General features: G+C 39.2%; 1 protein-coding gene across 1 annotated transcript in view; it reads left to right on the top strand.

The window, feature by feature from the left end:
- Window positions 1–22,642, top strand: part of LOC104696106 (potassium voltage-gated channel subfamily KQT member 1-like) — an 81,330-nt gene that overhangs the window by 23,734 nt on the left and 34,954 nt on the right. The window contains exons 4-7 of the mRNA XM_019292722.2: window positions 8,360–8,486; window positions 12,908–12,986; window positions 14,789–14,885; window positions 19,339–19,479. Coding sequence (XP_019148267.2) covers window positions 8,360–8,486; window positions 12,908–12,986; window positions 14,789–14,885; window positions 19,339–19,479 — 444 coding nt within the window. The remainder of the gene's footprint in view (window positions 1–8,359; window positions 8,487–12,907; window positions 12,987–14,788; window positions 14,886–19,338; window positions 19,480–22,642) is intronic.

Genomic DNA, 22,642 nt, shown 5'->3' on the forward strand with positions numbered 1-22,642 from the left:
GGATCTTGTGGAAGATGTTTTTGGCTGCAGATGGGTCCTTGTTGTTATGTGGCTTTCCCAAAGTCACTGCTCAGTTTGGGGTTTATATGATTTTTTCTGCATCACATGCCATGAACACGCACATCCTCCTGCTCTAAATATAGGCAAGGCTGTCCAAAGTACTCAAACTTCAGAGTGCCAAGTGATAATTGGCTTACTTAAGCCAGCTAAGGCATGTCACTATTTAACTGCTCTGGTTCTGAACTGGACATCAGTGTGGCTTTTCTCTTTGGAATAACACCATTTTCAAAGTGAGGGTTTTGAAAGGAGACCACACGTCTGCAGTGGAGGAGCTCTCTTGTTGCTTTTTGTTTGTCTCTACTTTTGCCCCATCTCCCATCTAAGCTGTGTAGTCAGGTCATCAAGTTCTGGGTCACCTCCAAACTGTAGCAGAGGAGAAACAAGGTTGCAAAAAGCTTAATTGAGTGGTCTCTGTGATTTATGGTGAAGTGAGTGTATTCTAATATGCTTGAGGGCATTTTCTCCATGCTGTCAAAGCAGTCAGGGTTAGAAAGTTGAAAAGGAGGAATTTTTATCTATTTCCTGCCTTTGGGCCAGTTTGTAATTCTAAATCTGGTCTTTGCCATATAGCATGAACACTTTGGGCCTTCCCCAGCTCTGTTTGATAAAGTGATTGCACTTTGGTAGTGCAATACATGAAATTCACAGGCAGTCTTCCTGGTGGCCTCATCACATCATTTCTTACAGCTGATAATGGATTTCTTACAGGGTATCCCATAATAATTCGTGGCATTTCGTGATATTTGGGCAGTGTGTATTTCCTGGGTGACTGCAGGTGTTTGTGAGGTGTCCAGTCCCATAAAGACACTGACAGGCAAACTGCCTCAGGAGAAAATACATCAATTCCTCTATACTATGGGAGACCCAGACTCCACAAGTGCAGAATACACATGAATAAAAAGAACCTTATGGCTCATAAGCATTTGCTGTATTCTTTTACTCTTGTAAACTTCTGAGAGAGAAACCAAGGAGGAGAATCCCTGTTTCTTTCTGAGCTTCTTGTTGGTCTGTGGGAAGATGAAAAAATAGATCAGGAATATTATATTATTACAATACAAAGCACTATTAAAATAGAGATGGAATATTGTTTCATACATTAAATATATTAGGAAAAAAATTGAGTCCATGAGTCTTTCAACACATTCCATAAGCTGAAGTTGTCTGCTGAGTGATCTTGCTGAGTTGCCATTGTTTATCTGGAATCAAATGCAACTCTCAAGCTTCTCAATGTGAATTATAATTCAATTATTCTTGTGGGTTAAATTACCTTGTGCCTGATGCACCACAGAACATAATGAATGATTTCTGTGTGCTTTGCAGATGTCTGAAATAGAAATCTGTGTGCAGTAAGTAAGGCTGAGACTAATTAACGAAGGGCCAACTCGTAATTCCCTTAGTCAGCTTTGACTCACTGGGGTTCTGTGGAGTTCTCTGTGCAAAGGGGTTTCAGAATGTGGCCAAGAGACTTGAGAAAGTCTCTTGGCAGTGAGGGGAAGGTGGAGAGAGACATGCAGATTTTTTTCAGTTCCTCTCCTCAAAATGTTGATACCCTCTCAAATCAAAAGGTTAAGAAACATAGAAATAATTATTTAAAATTCTGAAGTGCATATTCATGTTGGATAGATTCCACCCCAGGAGCAAAGCTAAACCCTTCCCCTCCTACCAGAGGTGGTCCCTTCAGGGACATGCTGGGGGGAGCTGGAAGGCTTCTGTGGATCTATAGGGAAGTTAAGAATTCCAGGCACTAACCTACTGAATCTCCTTCATTCTCTATTTGATTATATTTGCCTTAGTGGTATTTTTTCAGAATTAAGCAATTGAGAAAAAGAGTCCTGCTCAAAAATAGTTGGGGCTGTAGTTGATTTTCTTTGGAGAAAAGTTGTTACCTGCTTAAATAGGATTAAAAAATAACTCTTCCTCTGTGAGTCACCCAGCTCACTTGAATGTGGCTGTTACAGAGGGAGCACCATGTGCTTCCCTCATGAGTGTACAGCTTCATTCCATGCAGGAAACAGCAAATAGCAATAAAATGAAAGACAGGCATGCTCCTGGTAGGAAGTCAGCAAATTCATCATATTTATCAGGTGTGCATGGAAATGTTTTATTTTTAATTTTTTTAGGAAATGTTAAATCCATTTGTATCCAAACAACTGGCTTCTAAAGTTTGAGTGCATTGGTTTCACCTAAAAGTTGTAAGTGTGAGTAAGCTAATGGTACTATAGGACACTTAGCAGCATTTGGCATTTTTCTTCTCTGTGTTGGGTATTCTATTTTCACATAGGATGTCTGTCATCTTTGTAAGAGCCAGCATGATGGTAGAAAATAAATATTTTCAGTATCAGTAGGTTTTCATAGCATTTGAGTAGCTATTAAACTAAACAGGTCACTAAATGGACATTTTCAACTGTAAGGACTGGAAAACCTTGAAGACAGGTTATCAGATTAAATCTGGGGCATAACTACACGTGTGCAAACATTTGGACTATTAAACCTTTATGCCTCTTTCTGAGGCTTCATTGTCTGGAGCTGCCATTCCTTGATTGAATCTCCGTGAGCACACACTATTCATTTAGCCATCCCACTTCCTCCTTTTACCCCAGCACCTAAATATTCCAATAAAAAAAGTGAAGAGAGCCTTGTGTGTGCTCTCCACCTAAAACACAGCTGCAGCTGAGAAAATACCCTTCTTTTTCATGTGTGCACTTTAATCACTCCAGCGAACTTCCCTCTCCTGCTTCTCCAGTGCAGTTATCCATAACCAAACTGGGATAGATTATAAATTCCAGGTTATATATTTAATTTACACACACACACACACACACACACACACATACCTGTGTAAAAGTGTTGGGTTTCTGTGTTAATGTGAGCATTTTTTTATTTGGTCGTCAGTGACATTCTTGGACAGAAAGCTGATGGCTTTTCCACAAGGGTTTTTTATTTGACTGATTGAATTAGATACGGGTGGAAGCTATTTGTATACATATTTCCCTTTAAGCTTATTTTTGCATTTTTTTCATTAAATTAATAAAATGAAATTATACTAATAACAGCATGAACATGACTATGTATTATTTTATTATTAATTTGAGGTGGGGAGGGAAGACTTATGCAGTGGCTAGACTTCAGAAAACTAAAAATACTTCAAAGATGAAATTAATTTAAGGGCAAGGACTATTATAGGTGTGCTTTGGGTCTTTTTCCCAGACGAGGGAGAAACACAGAATAATGGAATGCTGCTACTGACTTTAGCAGAGGCGTTAGATAGCACATACTCAGTTTAAAATCTGTAATTAAATTCTTTTGCTGGTATTCCTGTGGCAATTTGAGTTGCCATGATCAAAACAGGAAGAGACTGTGACAATGTGAGTGTGAAGAATCAAGTCTGATAATGGCTCTTATTTTTATGAAGTAATGGTGTGTTCCCAGTCGTTATTTTTGATTTCAGTTTCATTAGAAGAGTTCATCCCTGGCTTTCTGTTGATGCAAAACTGCTTTCCAGGTTTCCAGGATCTGCTCAGAATCCTTCATCATGCATTTCTTCCTTGACCACTTCCAGGAGAAGTGGAAAAATACTGCTGGGAGCCTAAATCAAAAGGGTCTGTGGGTTCCTTGTAAGTGTAATCCCATTTTGAAAGCAAGAGTTCTGGAAAATTGCAGAAAGATGGAGAAAGATCTCAAAGTGACACACAGATGGATGTGAATTTAGTTTGCAGATTGTTTTTGCTGATTTTGTTCTGGTTCATATTTTGTCCACAAGTTCTCACCATCATTTGTTACCATTTCAGTGAGAATTAGTACTTTTTCCTGACTTTCCAGAAAATTGCTGGGTTGTTGTTTTTTCCCTTCACCAGAAGGTAAATGAGAGGCAATAAATTTAAGGCTCTGAAAAGTGTTTATGTGTAGAAGAGGAAAAGGAGGGAGGTTAGGGCTGTTTTATGAAGGTGAATTTAGTGAGGTGAAGCTTGAACAGCCTTGGCAGCTCTGGAAATGGATGTCTCCTATCTTGCATTAGGAGTACACACAACAAGAGTGTAAATGTCATAGTCTTCCTTGGTTTTTTGAGGGACCACCTGCAGTGCTGTGCTGTTCGTCCAGTTTCCATGCTTTTTTGGTCTTTGGCCTTTTTGAGGCTGCCAACAAATGTGTTAATGGCTGTGGTTTTTGGTAATGTGGACACCTGTCCAGGACAAAATGAACTGTGATTAGTAATTAATGTCAAATTTGTTGAAGATGGAAGTTCCTGCTTTTCCTCCTTCATGTCAACAATTTATTTTTCCTTTCCATGGACTGCGCAACCTTATTGACTTCATCAGGGTTTTCTGGACATAACCAAGAGGGCTTCTGAGAATAAGATATCCTCAGGCCAGATGTAGTTTTAATTTCAGCTTTTAAAAGTGCCCTCAGAGGATAATCAAGGAAAATCTAAGAAGTTTTTGCTTCCTTGGCACTTCTCTACTTGTCTCCTTTCTACACAACTTTTCACCTAAGTGACCCAATGTTTGTAATATGCAGGTCCATGAAAATGATTCTTCCACTGCCATAAACAGTGGTCTGCTTCCCTTGGTGGAAATAAGCGATTCCTAAGAAGAAAAACAAAATGCTACTAACAGGAACCTGCTAAAAATCTAGACAATTTAATAAGTGAGAGACTATTTTGCAAGATTCCAGAAATACAAGAATTGTTTTGTTTGGAGATTGTTTTTGGGCTTTGATTTGACTATTATACTTGAATTAATATTTCTGTTTAGATTGCAAACAGAATGCAAACTTAGAATTAGTTGTGGGTGTTCTAGTTAATACATACACTAAAAAATGAAACTTGGGGAGTTAATTTGCTGTGTATTTTCTTGTGCTTCTGCCTTGAAAATGGCTGTAAGATTTCTTAGTTTTGTACTAATCCTTGGTTTTAGTCAGGCTGAAAGTACCATGCAAAAAAAGAGGAAGACTGTGCATATTTTCTTGGTTCTCATCCCAGGCAATCAAGGAGGCAGAAGTGAATACAGAATTGTTAACCTAACTTTGTTAAAGATCAAAATTGACATGAATTTTTGCGTATTAGTGTAGAGTTTTTTCTTTTTTTCAGCTTTGAAATATTTTGGTCTCTCTTAAGCCATTCAGAATGTCAGTTTTAAAATCCAGTTGGTATTGTCATTCAGTGAAAATTGTGATTTAAGCATGTTTTGCTTTTTGGGTGCTTTAGAATTCCCCAGGTGCAGATTGCAAGCACGTTGAAGTTAAAATGCAAACATTTTCCAGAGCTGTAACTCATGTAGTATGTTTGGTGACTCTGAATTACTGGATATGGTTTGGGTTGGAGCAAAGCCTAGAAGCCGTGCTTGGGTTGTGCTACCACACTGCAACAGAGAGGAAAACAAGGAAGGGAGGAACAAAGATGTCACTGAATGCCCACCTTGTGATCTTTACTCATCTGTTTTCTTGAGAAGTATTTCAAAGTACGCATATCCTTGGTCATGCACGAGTGCTACACAATGCAGAGCTGTAAAGGGGTGCAATATTAAAATACTGATAATTCATTTATTTACATGCTGGATATACAGCTCACCGCAGTCACCAATCCTTATGGGTGATTTTGTCTTCCCAGATATCAACTGGGAATGTCATACAGAGGACTCATACAGGAATGTCATAAAGCAGGTTTCTGAGCATGTTGAAGATAACTTCTTGGTGTAGGTGGTTGAGTAGGAAAGGTACCCTCCTAGATTTGTTGTTTGAGAGGGACTTGTGGGCAAAGTGGTGGGTGGTGGTTGTGTCTTGGTCACCGTGACCTTGAAGGAGCTGAGTTTCAAAAGTTGGTGATAGAAGAGGAACTGTCAGCAAAAGTTTGATCCTGGATGTGTGGAGAGCAGTAGGGGCTGGTTTGTAAAGTCTCTTGGGAATCTGCTTTTGGAGGTATTGGGGACTCTGAATGCTGGCCACCTTCTCAGAGCCTTCTCCTAAGAGCACAGGAGCAGGCAATTCCAAAGGGTTGGAAGTCAAGCAAAGCAGGGCAGAAGAGCAGCTTGGCTGAGCAGGGATCTTGTAGAACTTAGGCAGGAAAGGGGAGTATATGGGAGGACAGGTGTCACGAGAGGAGATTCTGTCCCCAAGGTAAGGAGAAAATTAGTGCAGCAAAAGCTCAGTTGGAGTTCAAGCAGGCCAGCACTGGGAAGGACAATAAAAAGGACTTTTAAAAATATGTTCATAGCAAAAGGGGAATCAGAAATAGCATTGGGACATGGCTTGATGAGATTGGTCACCTCAAAAATAGCCATGTAGACAAAGCAGAGACATTTAATGTCCTTTTCACCTCTGCCTTCAACAACGATGGGCCCTGGGAAGTCTGGAGTTCTGTTGGGATACCATGACTGGGGGGATGATAAAACTTCAGTCCACCTTGATTTTGTTTGAGACTTGCTGATACAGCTGGATGTGCATAAATCATGGGGCGTGGTGGGATGCATTCCAGGATACTGAAAGACCTGGCAGATGTCATTGTGGGACCTCACTCCATTTATTTTTCAATGGTGTTGGGAGTCTGGAGAGGTTCCAGCAAACTGAAAGCTGGCAAGTGTTATCCCAGTTTTCAAGGACAAGAGGGAAGTCCCTGGTGATACAGACATGTCAGTCTCACTGCAGTGCCTGGTAAAATTATGGAGAAGGTTGTTTTGGGAGTTACTGAAAAACACTTGAGAGACAACACAGTCATTGGTTACAGCCAGCACAAGTTCATGGGGGAAATTCCTGCTTAAACAACTCAAATTTATCCATAGTTGACTAAGGAAAGTCAGAAAATGTGGGGTTTTTTGGATTTCAGCAAAGCTTTTGGTCCTGTCTGCGTGGAATCCTTCTGGATAAACACTCAACAAGCCCATGGTACACTGGGTGAGAAACGGGCACAAAGAGCTGGCAGTAAACAGGGTTACATCAGCCTGGCACTCAGTCACTGGGGGGACTCCAGGGCTCAACTTTACAGACAGTGCTCTCCAGTATTTTTTAAAATGATCTAGACTCAGAAATCGAATACACATTGAGTTAGTTTGACAGCAGTACTAGACTGGGGAGAGCTGTGAACTCCCCTGAGGGTACAGAGGCCTCACAGAGAGGTCTGGATAGACCAGAGAGCTGGGAAATCACCAACAGTATGAAAATTTACAAAAGCAAGTGCTTTATTCTCCCCCTGTTCTGGTTATACCTACACATTGTGGGACAAGAGGCTGGAGAGCAGCCCTACAGAAAGAGGTGTGGGGGTTTTGATGGCAAGTTCAAAGTGAGTCACCAGTGTGCCCTGGCAGCAAAAAGGGTCACCTGTGTCCCGGAGTGCACAGGGTGGAAGGAGGGGATTGTCCCACCCTGCTCTGCACTGCTGCAGCCCCACCTCGAGTTCGGGGGGCAGTTTTGGGTGTCTCAACAGAAGAATGACATCAGAACATGAGAGTGTGTCCAGAGGAGGGCAACCAAGGTGGGGCAAGGCCTGGAGGGCAAGGCTTGGGAGGAAGTGTCTGAGGTGTGGGGGTTTGTCCAGCTTGGAGAAGAGGAGCTTGAGGAGTGACCTACCGCAGTGGCAGCTTCCTCAAGGCAGGCAGAGCAGGAGGCTCTGATCTCCTCTCTCTGGTGGCCAGGGACCCAAGGAAAGGGAATGAACCTGCACCAGGGGGCATTCAGAGGGGACATGAGGAAATGGTTCTTCCCTGAGAGTGTGCTTGGTCACTGGAATGGGTTCCCCAGGGAGTGCCTGAGAGAGCTCCTGGATGACACCTTCAGTCACACAGTTTAGTTTCAGATGGCCCTGCGAGGATCATCCCGCCTGCTGATCTCCATGGGTCCCTTCCAACTTGATGTGTTCTGTGATTCTATATAAAAGTTGACCTTACTTTCTGATTTTATGTTCATAAATTCTTTCTCATCATCTAGAAATGCTTCATATGCTTGTAAGTTTTAGGAGTGATATACTTGTAGCCTCCCACTAGTCCTTGTTTTTTAAAATTTTAAGTTTTGGAAAGAAACAGAAGAAGAATAATACTGTGTTTTTCCCTATGATATACTGAAGGAATGGAGCTTAAACCATCCATTTATTCATGCAAATCACATTCAGGTACTGATTATCTCTCCCTTTTATTTACTGCCTGGCATATGCATATAAAAAGTGAACAGATTAGACAAAATCCTTTTTATTGCATCATTTGTCTTGAAAAGCTCATCTGTATTAGTCCTATGAATAAATTAGATATGCAACCTGTACTCTGACTCTTAATGAAAAGAACTCAACTCTGATCTCTTCTCCTTTTCCCTGTGTTAGGAAATAGTTCTGGTGGTGTTTTTTGGTGCTGAGTACCTGGTCCGGCTGTGGTCTGCAGGCTGCAGGAGTAAATATGTTGGCTTCCAGGGAAGAATCCGGTTTGCCAGGAAGCCAATATCCATCATTGGTAAGACTTAAACTCTTTTGCAACCCCACCTCTTTGTTGTAAATAAAAATTTCAACTTCTGCAGGGGCCTTACTGCAGTTGTGAGCTACACCTGCCCCTCAACATTTATCTGCTTTGTGATTTCTCTTCTTTTGGGTTGCTAGAACTGAACACTTAAAATATGGCTTAGAAAGGCAGGATTGTAAAGTGAAGAAATGAATAAATCTTGGGTAATTGAAGAAAATTGTTAAGATTTTGAACACAAAATCCTTCCTGGGGTACAAACAAATTCTTCGTCTGCCTCTAGAGCTGATCTAGTTTTGTGACCTAACCATGAGGCCTATAAGGTACCATTTTTACTCCTCATCATGTTCTTGATTTCTCTCTCAGTTGAGAAGTGCTTCTTAGGTGGGTATATTAGAGAAAATGATAGTCTCATTGAACTGTGGTTTCAAGTGGTTCTTTCTGCTGGTATTGTGCTTCTACCACAGTAAATATTCATGTTTGTATTGGAGCCCTTGGGGGAGACACAGTGGGTTTTGTTAAGAAAAGCTAAGAATGGCTACAGCTGGTTGTGCACTCACAGGTATCAGTACTTTATTTAACCTTTGGAATTCCCCTAAGAATATAATACACTGGAAATCAAGGTTTGATTTTCCATATCAAATGCAGATGGAACAGTGTCTGCACTGTTCAAAAAAGAAGCTAGATTTGGGAAATACCTTTGCTGTGAATGACTGAATCCTACTGACTCATCCTATCATTTTTGAATCAACATGAATAAAATACAGACACTAGAAAAAGAAATTAAAGGATTAAACCAGAATGAAAAACAAAATGCATTCATTTTATTTCTTCATTAATACAAAAGTCTTTATTTTAAAATCAGAAAAAAAAAAATCTAAAATTTCTTTGAGAGCAGGGATATTTCTTCTCTGGGTTTTTGTTCATAAAATTTGGATTAATTCTTACAAAGTTCCACTTGGGTAACAGTTTTGAATTTCCTTAAGTTCTTCCATTATCTTTCCTTTCCTTCCCTCTCTAGCTGTAAATAAAAATTACTTCGGTGCTTAATACCAGGCAGAGGTTTAGTAGTCAAGCCTAATTACTACTTTCATTTATAAACTTTTAAAATATTACTGGATTCCATGCTGCATGAACTCATATGTTAACATGCAACTTGAATAACTGGGAAAGGAGAGTGTTAAGATAGAACACATAATTTTTTGAATTGTCTTTTAGCATTTTAGCTAAAATGGAAAGTGATGCAACTCCCCTACTTATTAAATCAAATCTTTAAATTACTTTTAAGTAGATTTTCTAAAGTTAGCCTAATATTTCTCTACTTTGCAGACAGATTGTAGATGATAACATGTATGTGAGAAAGGACAGTAACAACCTGTCAGAAGACATTAATATTGAATTGATTCCCAGCTCAAGAATCCCTAGAAAAATCCCTTTGTTTCTCCATGCTTCTTCATTCCCTAGTTTCCAGAAGGAGCACGTTTAGTGTGTGGTGCTCATTTACCAAGGCAGCAGAAACAATGGTGAGACCTTTCTTAAAACACACCTTTAAGCTGAGACCCATTTACATGCTGTAAAATAGTACAGCAATAAAATACAAAAATAAAATACAAATATTCTTACTGCTTTAAATTTAAAATGAATTAATTGCTTTTAATAAAAAAGCTGAGAATTTAATACTAGAAAGTCAATTTATGGGAACATAAGAAACACATCAGCAATTTCCTCAAAAGAAAAAAAAAAAGCTGTACTCAGGTAAGATACGTGATAGGTGATATTTGGAATTATTATTTTTTTTTAAATTAACAAACTTCCTGACACTTTACTTTTTGAAAACTACCATAAATACCAGTGTAATGCTAGTCTAAACACTAATGCTTGTTAGAGTTAAAAAAGTCATGTAAACAAATGTTGGCCCTTTTTCCTGAAGCTTTCCATGCCAGTGCCTGCTACAGTTTGAGTCTTGTGGAGACATTTCATGCAAAATGTTTAAACTGTTCCTGAAAAAGGCAACTCTGATGATTTCTTATGGAGAATCACTAGCAATTTCACACTTTGAAGCAGAAATTTAATGAGAAAATAGCTTTTTGTTTGTCACTGGAACTGAATTCCAATCTGATGAACAAGCCTCTGAAAAACTGGCAGCTTGTTTAGAGTTCAAACACCCTGCTAGAGGATGCTCTTCTTTTCCTCAGGGATTCAGTCTGCAGCGAGCCTGCACAATTCAAATTGCAGTTTCCTCTGAGCAGCAGTGCTGGGGCTGGAAGTGGAAAATCTGCTGGGTTTGGTTTTATAGTGCTCTTCCTGCATCTGCCCAGGGCACATGGAAAAGCCCAGGCTGAGGCAGAAGGAATGTTCTGGGACACACAGGCTCAGTAAGAAGACAGGAGGTGGATTCTGATGCAAAGGTCTGGGAGAGGAATGTTTGAAGAGTCTGACAAGCAAGCAGGAGCTTGAAGGAAAATCAGCAGGGGCTGGAAATATGTGGGATTAAAAGGTGGCAGTGAAAGGGCAGGATATGCTGATGACCTAGAATGTAAAATAGGGCTGTTTGGACCAGTAAACTGGGATTAATGAGGGAAGTCTGAGTGCTGGAAACTGGGATGAAAACTAGGAACAGAGGAGAAGCAGAGGTAGAAGAACAGATTTGGAGAAAAAGAAAAAAAAAAAAGAAATATCTCTACCATGGAGAACACATTCAGAAAAGTGAAAGTACAAATGAAAAAATGTCTCACTATCTGGTTGAAGCTCATTTTCTGAGCTCAGTCTTTTCCACCTTCAGTACCTGCCATCAGATGGATATGTGTATGTCTGACAATTTAGTAAAGACATGATGCATCATTTGCTAGGGGGCAAAGATCTGTGTTATGATGTGATGGGAAGAAAATCTACCCTAAATTCCGATGTTTACAGATATATGTTCACACATGATAAAGGAACAGCGTAAAAAATTGGAAAGTGAGGCATTCAAAAGCTAAGATTAATCCTAAATGGAAGCTCTTTCTGTTGCCTCATCCCTCCCTTTATTCATTTTCATTTTCATTTTCATTTTCATTTTCATTTTCATTTTCATACATGCACAATTATTGTAGTACAGTCTTTAAACTGAGTGAGTGCTTTCCTTTGGGGAGGAATCCAGCTTTTACAGCAAAAATCAGACTGACACTGGAAATTAATTCAACTCAGAGAGTGGAGGATACTGTTGGTTGTAGAACTTCTGCATTATTTGTTGCAGCAACTACATGGTTGTGAATGAGGCAGGAGAACGCTTAAAGGAGAGGAAAAAACAAGTTAACCTAGCTGAAGGAAACTGTTGTTGCTGCCCAGGTTGGATCCCATCCTGCCTCTTGCCCAGGCATCCCATGGAAAGTCAGTTAAATAAAGTTTTCACAAATGGGCCTCATTTTCTGGATGTCCAAAGGAAGACTTTGAAGTCGGGTTGCAGAGGTTCTGAGCCCTCACAGCTACAAGTGAAGTCAGCAGGGCTGGTGTTTGGAAGTGCTCTGAAGAATAAAGTACTGCCTGTTTCAAACTGGCAAAGGAGAGTTTACCAAAAGTTTTCCTCGTTCTGTCTCCATTTGCTACCCATTTATAATAGTATCCTTTATTTTTTGGTTAGAGTCTGAAAGGGAAGCATTTAGATGCTCTAAAGAGGTTTACCACAGAAATGCTGGTGAGGAAATTAAAAAAATATCTTCTCAGAATAATGTTACAGCAAGGTTCAATAATTAGAAGAAATGGACATGGTCACTGTACTGGGATGAGAGAAAATAAGGGATGCTGGCACTGTGAACTCAATCTGTCATTTGCATTGTATAAAGCTGGAACTGTGTAAACTGCAGAGTTGTGGAAACAAAAAAAAAAGAACTCTGGAAACAATTATTTTTTTGTACAAATAAAGACAGTATCACAAAGTAAACTAACAGTTCTGATTTTTTCTAGACAGCCTTTGTTCTGACAGTTCCCTTAACTTTGAAAGCTTGGCTTTACAGCTTTGATACAACTTTTAAACCAAGTGTATGTTTGTATGCATGATACTTGACTTCGTGGATTTCATTATTGAGTGAAGCAAACCCTTGCATTTCCTCTTACATGAGAAGCCTTGAGCCAAAATAAGGATTCATTTCTAGGGTGTACAAATGCCTTTGCATTTTTTGTGGCAAGCTGCCTGATCCGTCAGTCTCTTTGAAACTTCTGTTACTGAATTCATCCTGTAAGAAACTGTAGCCACTGAGGTTTTGATGTGAAGCTCTTACACAGACTTAACATGCCCACCAAATTTCAGCTAACAATTTCTTTTTTTGAAGTGCTTTCCTTAGTCTGTATTTGTTGTGTTTTTCAGTGCTGACATCTAAAACCAAAAAATCAATACATTCTTTCTTCTTTTGATTGTTTGTTTGTTTGTTTGTTTTTAACAGATCTGATTGTGGTAGTAGCCTCAATTATTGTTCTGAGCATAGGATCTAATGGGCAGGTGTTTGCCACCTCGGCAATAAGGTATGTTCTCCTGTGGCTGCAGCTCTTCACTACCACAGAGGTTATTAGATGTATACCTGATTGCCTAATTCCCAATTTAGCTGCATGTCTGATTTTCCTAATGCAGGAAAAGTTACTCTACTGAAGCACTGGGCAGTGGAGGACTGGGTGCTGTTGTGCTTGGTCACTGATTGGGAAAGGAGTGCAGGAACAAATGAAAAATGGTGGGAATGCTGAAGCCAAGTGGAAAAAACGAAATGTTGTGTCCTATTTAAAACATCAAACAACTCTCTCTCTGAGACAAGAGAGTATTACAGAACGTGGGTTTATTTAAGAAGTAATCCAGACAGCACTTAACTCTGTGCTTTTTCAGTATGAGTAATTACTTTGTTTAAAGAGTAATTATGCTTTGGTGGATTTGTTTGGCACGAGTAACTCACACTGTACATGAACCAGAAACATTTGATGTCCACAGTGTTTGTTCAGCTTGCATCAAGTACTGCAGGCTTGTTTTGGGAGGTAAAGTGGGTAAATAGAAGAAAAGAATGATGAGCAGTAGGTGTACTTCCACTCCTAACCTAACTTCCAAGATGTGCTGCATGTTCTGTCACAAGCCTCCGCTTCCCAGTGCAGTGGAATCACTGGGAAGTGGGAATGGCCAGTACTGTCTAAACTGTCCAGCTGTGTAGACAAACACTGGGGGGACCTACATGTACAGTGTTTTTAAGATAACTCTTACCATAGAACATTCATCCTTTCCTGAGGGTAAAGACTCCACACAGGCAGCAGGAATGTGATTATTGGCTCACACAGGAAAAGAGGAAGGTGCATATGAAAATTCCAAAGGTTGGGGATTTTTAATTTAGCTAGAAGTGTAGGAAAGACTTCAGTGAAAAGGCCCTCTGTGTGTTTGTATTTGAGCCTGGTGGGTTTTGGGCTCAGTGCAGCCTTTCCCAGTGTTAAGCTCCAAAGTCCTACACTTCAGAACCTTAACCCACATCCCTGGAGTGTTATCATTGCTCCTCTGAAAAACCAGTAGGGTCAGGCAAGTCTGAATTAAAAAGCAAAACCTACATTCACAACAAAATTTTAAGTATTGCTAAAAAGAGCTAAAAATACTTCCAGTGAAAAATTTTCAGGTAGATGAATTCAGCATCCATCCTTTCCTGCTCTTCACTGGTTTGTTTCAGGGATAAGACAGTAAGATGACTATAGGCAAACAAAATTCATTGTCAAAAGGGCAAATGAAATATTTCCATAGAATAAAATTATGCTGAAGAACCATACTGATAACTGTTTTTCATTAGTTGAAATATTTGGAGCTTATGATTGATTCAGTTATTCTCCTAAAAACACATAGGACCCTATATATTTCTATATATTTTCTATAAATCAGATAGATTTCAATAACTCACACAACAAGGATTTCCGTAATGCCATGTTTGATTCATATTCTGCTTTTGGCAAATAGAGAAAAAAGTTTGCTCATATTTATGTTAGCAAAGTTTGAAGCATTGGTTTTCCTTGGAAAGGAGGCATTTGAGAATCAGAATCATATAAAATACACAAGTTTCCCCTGATTTTGTTTGGTTTTCCATTAAATAATTGTTTTCATAGCCAGTATTACTGAACAAATTTGACTGTAATGAAATGTGATCTAAACATAGAGATGCCTGAAGCCTGAGCAGGGCAGTACTATCACAGTTCTTTAACATGGCAGAGTGTTAGTGGATATAATCAGTTGTGGGTGGATGAGGCAGTATTGTCCTCAAGCATTTTTACTGATTTATTGTGTTTATTTTAATGCTTCACTTTCCTTACAGGGGGATCCGCTTTCTCCAGATCCTTCGGATGCTTCACGTTGACCGCCAGGGGGGCACCTGGAGACTCCTGGGGTCAGTGGTTTTCATCCATCGACAGGTACCTGGCCTTTAAACATCCCCTGCATTTTGGTGACTTCAGTAAATTCTCTCTGTGGGCTTCAGATCATACCCTGGTTTAAATGAACTGTTACATTGCAAGAGAAAGAAATGCTCTGAAAGTCCATCGTGTGTTTCTTTCTCCTTTTAAAATGGGAAACTATTCTTTGCTAGGGCGGTGGCCGACAGGGTATAAACACCAGTGTTTGGGTTTTTAATTAACTGTTGTACCCTTTGGTGTTATCCCTCAATGTCATTCATTAAATGCAGTTTTGTGGGCTGCCTTTCGTACTACAAATACTCTCCACTATCTCCACAGAAGATGTGTTCCTAACGTGGTTGTTCTGTGGAAAACCAAACACTGGTGGAAAAGCCTTGCTAGAAGAAGTCGATTATTTAAACAATTCTGTTTTGTTCTCCTTGAATACAGAGTTTTCTAATTTGTTCTTTAAATAAAAAATATGGACTATGTTGTGATCCTTTGTAGGGAAAGTTATTTTTTCAAGGGTATGCTCACAGAGGCAAACCTGGCTGTATATAGTTTCATGTCTGCTAAAACTTTGAAACAATTTTTCTGTGTGAAAGCTCATTAAGCAGGAAGAGTTTAAAAGTTTTTCTGCAGACTTTGAAATGTTTCTAACTGAAGGCTTCTTTTTGAGTCTTCATGGAATCTTGTTATGATTAGCTTTGTCAATATAACAGAAATTTATATCATTAGCCTTTAAATCTTGCATCTCATGCCACACTGTGGAGGGCTAATACTCCGCTGTCAATCTCCACATCACACTTGTAAGGGTGGTTAACTCATTCTTGTGAGTGTAGATGTGTTCTCCACATATTGACAAACAGTTACAGATTTCCACACAGACATCTTTTAATTTTGTATTCAGAAAACTGGTTTTCTGGGACAGAAAGTGGGATGCACTTAATCCAAGCAATTAATTTAATACTAAAAGTTAATTTTCTTCCTTTTGGTTTTTTTCCCCCAGTACAGTAAGAACTTTTATGTCATGATGGCTGTGCAGAAGTGATGCACACCAAAGTGCTGTGGGATAAAGCCTCCTTTCATACTGTACAACAGGATGACTTTTAATGCTCCAAGTCTGTGTGGTCTTCATTTATTATGCTTGCTTTGCCTGGGTATCTTGCTAGGGCAGAGCTGATATCCAAATAACTTTCTCAACATTTGGTACCCTTACAGACAGAGCTGTTTGAGAACATTTTTTCCTGTGGGTGTTCAGAGTTTTAGTCAAGAATCAGGAAATACTATCTCCAAAATACAACACTTGAATCTTATGTGTCACAAGCATAAGTTCAATGATTTAAAAGGAAAAAAAAAAAATCCTTGGAAAAGTGAATTTATGAGTAAACACACCTGAAGTTCTGCTTATCCAAAGACGTGATTATGGTGATAAATAAAACTCCACAGATCCGTAGTACTTATCCAAGCAGATCACCCACTAATACGTTAAGGAAAAAAGTACCAAGCACACAGTTCTGTATTGACATTGGACAAGTGCAGCTGAAACCCTAACACGGTACCAAACGGAAGGAAAAATGGAACCTTTATTCCTGTCCAGAGTCTGAAAGAAATATTTGTTTAAAAATAAGAAACCAAAACCAAAACAAAAACACCTCAGCTGCTTTTTCTTCACTGGCAGAGTACAAAGTCCTCATCTATTTTTTTTTTGTGTTTGATACTCTTTCAGAAAAAATGGGCCCCTAAACCCTTAAGCAATGTGAGAAAATAAATTCACATCTTGGTGCCCTGTGAAAATAGCAAGCACTTGTATCTCCATGGCCCCAGAAGTGCTTACTAAAGTTGTCACCAACAGTTTCCATGTGTTTTGGAATTTACATATATCTCTATTAGCTTACTCATGCCTGGTTTGGCTGGGATGCTCTTCTATTTTCAGCAGGTTGAGCTTATATACCAGCATTTCTTGCCAAAGACAACAAAACATGAGTCAGTATCACATGTGGTGGTGGAAAGCCATGGAGAAGTCCTGCAGCTTACTGAAAAACTTAGTTAGCAACTCTAGCTGCAGCTTGTGAGCCTCTAGGTTGGTTTTACTCCTTCCTCACCTTGCTTTGTGAGGTCTTCTACTGCTCTTAGGACAGGAAGAATTCTTGTATTTTTTCCAAGTGCTGAACTTTGTACTGTGTGGTCCTTATTTCAACTGAAAATGGAGATCTAGCTGAGTTTAAAAAATGTGCTGACTCAACTCTCTCAGGATTCAAATGCATCTTTGTGCATTTGTTGTTCTTGCTGTTTCCCCATGTGTGTGTGTGTATCTGAAAGTCCCTGCTGCAAAGAGCCACTTGTTTTAGGCAGCATTCTTTATTCTTAAGCTCTTACGTAATAAAACCCACATAAATGTGTCATTTTAAGGCCTGATGCCTGCAGAATGCTCTTTGCTTTATGATCATGTCTCTTGAAGCATGTGTTATTTTAAAAGCTTCTGACTCCTTAAATCCAGTAGGCATGAGATTGCTGCCATTATTCTTAATAATTAAATATAGTCTCTCTATATACATGGAACATGGATTGGTGACATTTAGAGTAAGTCCAAGGCAGTTGCATTTTCATCTGGCTTTTACTTGAAAAGAATTCTATCTTTAGATGAGCAGTACTGGAGCTGAGAGGTGCCAGTGGTGAAATAACCTCAGTAGTTCTGTTGATATTTCTGCCACTTTGAAAGGATTTCGTAAGACTGATATTTTCCTGCCTGCTTTCCAAACAGCCAGCACTTAAACAAGAATTATTCCAATTATCATCCACAAATAGTCAATTGTGTATGTTAACACAAGGAGCTTTTCAAAGCAGGTCATATCTACAAGTACACAGTGCAGCATTGTCATGAGATAAAGATGAGAATATAAAGGTGACCAGCAGAGAAACTACTGAAACCCCAGGGCTTATTTCCTTTATCAGCTGCCTTGTTTAGCAAACAGGCCTGCAAAATGTTAAGGCTTAAATTAAAAGGCTTGTCCATGGGCAAGATGAAATATTATCAAAATTCATTATTTAGGTCATCATTAAACGATTAGAGGAAAAACACCCATTTTTCTTTGTGCCAAGATTACTTAAAGATTTCCTGAACCTAGATTTTAATTAGTGCTCTAGGAGAGTGAGGGATGTTTATAGTTCCTGCTGCTGAATGTTGGTCCTTGATACCAGGGCTACCTTTCCCCAGGAAGCTCTTACAAGGAAAGGAAAAGAGAGAAAGAAAGACAGAAAGAAAGACAGACAGAAAGACAGAAAGACAGAAAGAAAGAAAGAAAGAAAAGAGAAAATCTGAAGTAAGTTTGATGATAAAATCGAACCTTCCCTTACAAACAGTTTAAGAAATGTGGGTAGAGTATTGCAGAAAATCTGTGAAAACCTGACATACTTTAAAAGTAAGGGCAATCCTTCCTATTCAGGTTTTAATTTTAAATGTATCATATGGCAGTGCTTTGATTCCCTTATTGGCTGGGATCCAAGGAAAGAGAAATGACTGTCAAGAGCTTAAGGAAGATGCCAATCAAGACGTAGCACAACAATGTTTCATGTTAAAGATGGGCAAATATGTGCAAAGAAAATAAAGGAATAATGCATCTAAAGTTTAAGTAATTAAAAGAAGCTGCTTTCCCTCATAACTAGTTATTGGATTTCCCGGGGGGGGCAGGTGGATGTCTCATTTAGCACTGCTTTTAAAAGCTTTATGTGTTTTTGCATTTGTGACACCATACATTTTTAAATGCACCACCACTTTCTTTTTTCCTGAAGACTGTGAGAATCTAAGTCACAGCAGGTGACTTATCTAAGTATCTAAGTCATAGCAGGTCTGACACAACTTTCTTGCCCAAAAATCTTTAGAGAAAATGGTATATTCACAAGGACTGTACCATGCCCTCACAAAAGTCTGCCCCAGCCTTGTTTTTCAGGACCAAAACCCTGACATATTTTATCTTAAGATTTTATCTTAACATGAAACTGTTGAGACATCACTATTCAGTCTTGAGCAATCTAAACATCAGATACACAGGTTCATTACTCGGATATGGCCATAATCACAAGACATGCCTGTTATTTCTGTGTGCAGTTCAGCAAGGGCATTTCTAAAGCTGCTTTGCTATTTTAAAAATGTTTAGATAATTAATGTTTTGAGTAGACAGTTAAGTGGAATGATTCCCATTCCATAATTAGGAAAGATGTCCTACTCTACATTTAGCTGTCCCAAGGATCTTGGATAAATGATGGCTTTTTGACCTATTTAGCATGGTATGCATAAAACCTAAGTCAATGTTTTAGCTGTTTTACTGGAGGCAGATTTTGTACCTGTAATATAACATATTGATTTTTCTACTGTGGTGCAAAACCCCCCACATATATTTGCAATGTTTGACAATGATAGAACATATGTATATGATGAAAACCTTATATGCTTGTTTGCTTTCTCTTTTAAAAGGAACTCATAACCACGCTGTACATTGGATTCTTGGGATTAATTTTTTCATCCTACTTTGTTTATCTTGCTGAGAAGGATGCAGTTGATGAGGATGGAAAGACAGGTTTCTCCAACTATGCTGATGCTCTTTGGTGGGGTGTGGTAAGTCCTCACCAACAAAATGTGTGTGCCAACAGGGCATAAGGTTTTTTGTTCAAGCTGTGATATTTTTAGAAAAATCTGGCATTTCTTTCTTTGCAGAATGTATTTCTGTAGGGAAGCTTGACAACCTCTTAGGAGGGATACAAGAAAGAATATAATAAATACAATTAAATTCTTGGGGTATTAAATTTTATTGTGAAAGCAGGTTAGCAAGTTCTTAGCAAAGGACGCTGAATGTTTACAGATATGGAAAGTCCACATCTCAAAAAGAGTAGAAATTCCCTTCAAAACCTGTACCACTTCCTTTAAACTCTGCTTAGTTACCTGCGAAAGGTACATAACTTAAAAGGATACTATATGTGAAAGTTGGGTTAGTGACTCTGGTTTTTTGATCTTTTTGTGTAAAACTCACACTCTCAGTAGTAATTCAGACCTTGATGCAAGTTACAGGTTCCTGTTTTTTGGTTTTTATCTTTAACTTAGATGCTGGATAAGCCTCTACTTCAGTGAAGTGCACAGAAATACAGACTATATTACATGTACCCTCAGTCATCACCCTTTAAGTGGTTCACTATAAAAATATTTTGAACACTAAATTCCTTTCACTATGTTGTCAAGTATTCATTTCATCTGCAGAGCATCACCTATGGCTGTGCTAAAAACAATACAAACCCAGAAGAATCTAGTGAAAAAAGGAAAATCCACGCAATGGCCAGATGGACCTGATGATCTAAGGTGCTGGGAAGCAATGAAACCATGAACCAACCCATAGAGCAATCACTTGTGGAAGTCCTCAAGGGACATGGGATAAAATTTTAAGAATATAAAACCTCATGGTTATAGGTGTGAGGCAACCTGTAGCTAATGGTGGGAAATAATGAGTGTCTCAGAAGCACAGATTGTGCTGCATTTTAAAAGGAAAACAATCAGGGTGTAATTGGAAGATACCCCATGCCAGCTTTAAGAGAACAAACCAGGACTCTTATTGTCACTTATTCTTCCATTATTTGAGCAGTTCACCTCAAACACCAGTGGATCACTTGTAGCATCCAGTTCTATCCATGTATATTCATGCACAGCTTATTCCTGCATGTGATAAAAATTCCATGTGAACCCAGTGTACTTTTTCTACTTATTTTTATTTTTATTTCTATTTCTATTTTCTCAAGTTTTCCAGAGCTTGCTTCATTAGTTCCATTGAATATTTAGGTATGAATTACAAAATGCTTCTAAACACTGGAAGCTATGGCACTGATATGAGTAAAGAGTAACAAGATTAAGGTTAAAAAAGTCAGAGTGTGTTTATACAAGAGTATTTTGGACTTCAGGAATTTAAAAGGAGTCATAAAGACCAACAGAGAAGTTTAAAATGCACATTACCTTGTTGGGATAGATGACTTGGGATCTGTGTTTCCAAGTGTGTGGATGGGACATGCAAAGTGTTCAGTGGGTTTTGTTATTTTCCAAAACTTGACTTGCTTTGTGTAGCAGCAAGATAAAATCAGCTCCTCTTTCTCTGGCTGTGTGAGGAACACTGTTCAAATTGTTGTTTAAGCTTTTCAGGCATCTAGGCCTCCTCAGCATTTAGTGAGTCACGGTGCAGGTGCAGTTCACAGCTGGGAACAGGAACAAAGGACAAAGTGAATCAGTTTCTTTTTCTTTTCAAATCTCCTGGAACATAGAAACACAGATGTGGAGTTACTAGGGAGTGAAATTTGATTTTTACTTTTGCCTTTCAAAACTGAGCCATTGGAAAAAAAAAAAAATCTTGGTAACAAGTATCTGAAAGTCTTACATGTCTGAAAAAAACCACAGAGTCTATTATGGGCGACGTTTTGGTTTGGGGAGAAAGTGCAAGCTTGCTGAACTTGATACAAATGACCTGAAAGGTTTAAATACAGAGAAAAGAGAAAATAAAGAACAAATGAGAGTTGGAATTAAATGCTAACTACATTCACCTGCTTCAGTTAAATGCTAGGTTTTTTCTCCTAGGTTTGGCAGGCAAACAGGTTAAACTGTGAAGACATACCAAAGACTTTGTGTGTTTTACATGAAGCCGTTCTCAGAAGCTGTAGCATGTAGGGCACGTGTAAACCACTTCCAGCAGCATGGTCAGTCTGCCAGAATTGCAACCCATGTCACAGCAGTTTCCCTGTCCCTTTTGGGGATTGTTTCCTTGAGGAGAGAAGAGCACATAGGAGGCTTCTCTTCTGTTGGCCCTCCCTGCTTGCCTCTTGCTGCTTGTAATGCTTATTGATCTTGCTGCAAACTCAGCTATTCTGTACCACTGGGCTGGAGTAAAATACTTGCTCCAGTAAATTGGTGTTAACTGGCACCGGTACTTGGGATCAACTGCTCAGAATTTCCAGCAGTAAACTTCCATGCCAGAGGTAGCAGTTTGAACCCCTTTATAGTTAGTGTGTTTTTTGAGGTAGTTAGTTCTGACTCCTCACACCTGAGGACACCTGCCTGTCTTAAAACATCTGAGCAGCCCTGTTGACTGCTACTAAATCAGGGTTCTTCCCTTTTTGAGGTGTACACATGTGTGTTTAGAGCCTGTGCACACAGCTGGAATGTGCCATCATAAATCCGTGTTACAGGAGGTGTCATTTTCCAGAGCCCAGTTATTCAACATTCTCTGCTCAGAAATACTGATAACTTTGGGATGTACAAGTAGAAAAAAAGTTCTGCTGTGATTAAGAAAGCCAGAGAATTACATTACTTATAATCCTTTCCATGTATTCAAAGTGCTAATTAGATTACTGAGAAGGAACCCTCTTAAGGTAGCCAGGGAAAAACTTTCTGAGACATGTTCAGGCACCTGCAGGAGTCTGCCAGCCAAACGCCTGCTGTGGAGATGGAAAATTCATTTTTTCTGTGGTTACAGCTTTCATGCTGTCTTCCATAGTAACACTAATGCAGCTCAACATTACTGCAGTTTGGTTTTAAGTCCTGTGTGCTGGAGAACTTAGAAAAAAAAATAACCAAACCCCCCCTCCCCCCAAAAAAAACCAAGAAGCCTTTCATAAGAAAAGAGAGGGGAAAAGGAAGGAAAAATCACAGACTTTGAGGGATCATCTGGGTGCACTGAGGAGCTGAAGTGCTGTTAAAGAAACAGAGCTTTAACTTCCTTCACTGCCCAGTAACATATGCTGCATTTCAA

This window comes from Corvus cornix, chromosome 1A (assembly GCF_000738735.6).
Source record: "Corvus cornix cornix isolate S_Up_H32 chromosome 1A, ASM73873v5, whole genome shotgun sequence".
In the NCBI taxonomy this organism is placed as follows: domain Eukaryota; kingdom Metazoa; phylum Chordata; class Aves; order Passeriformes; family Corvidae; genus Corvus; species Corvus cornix.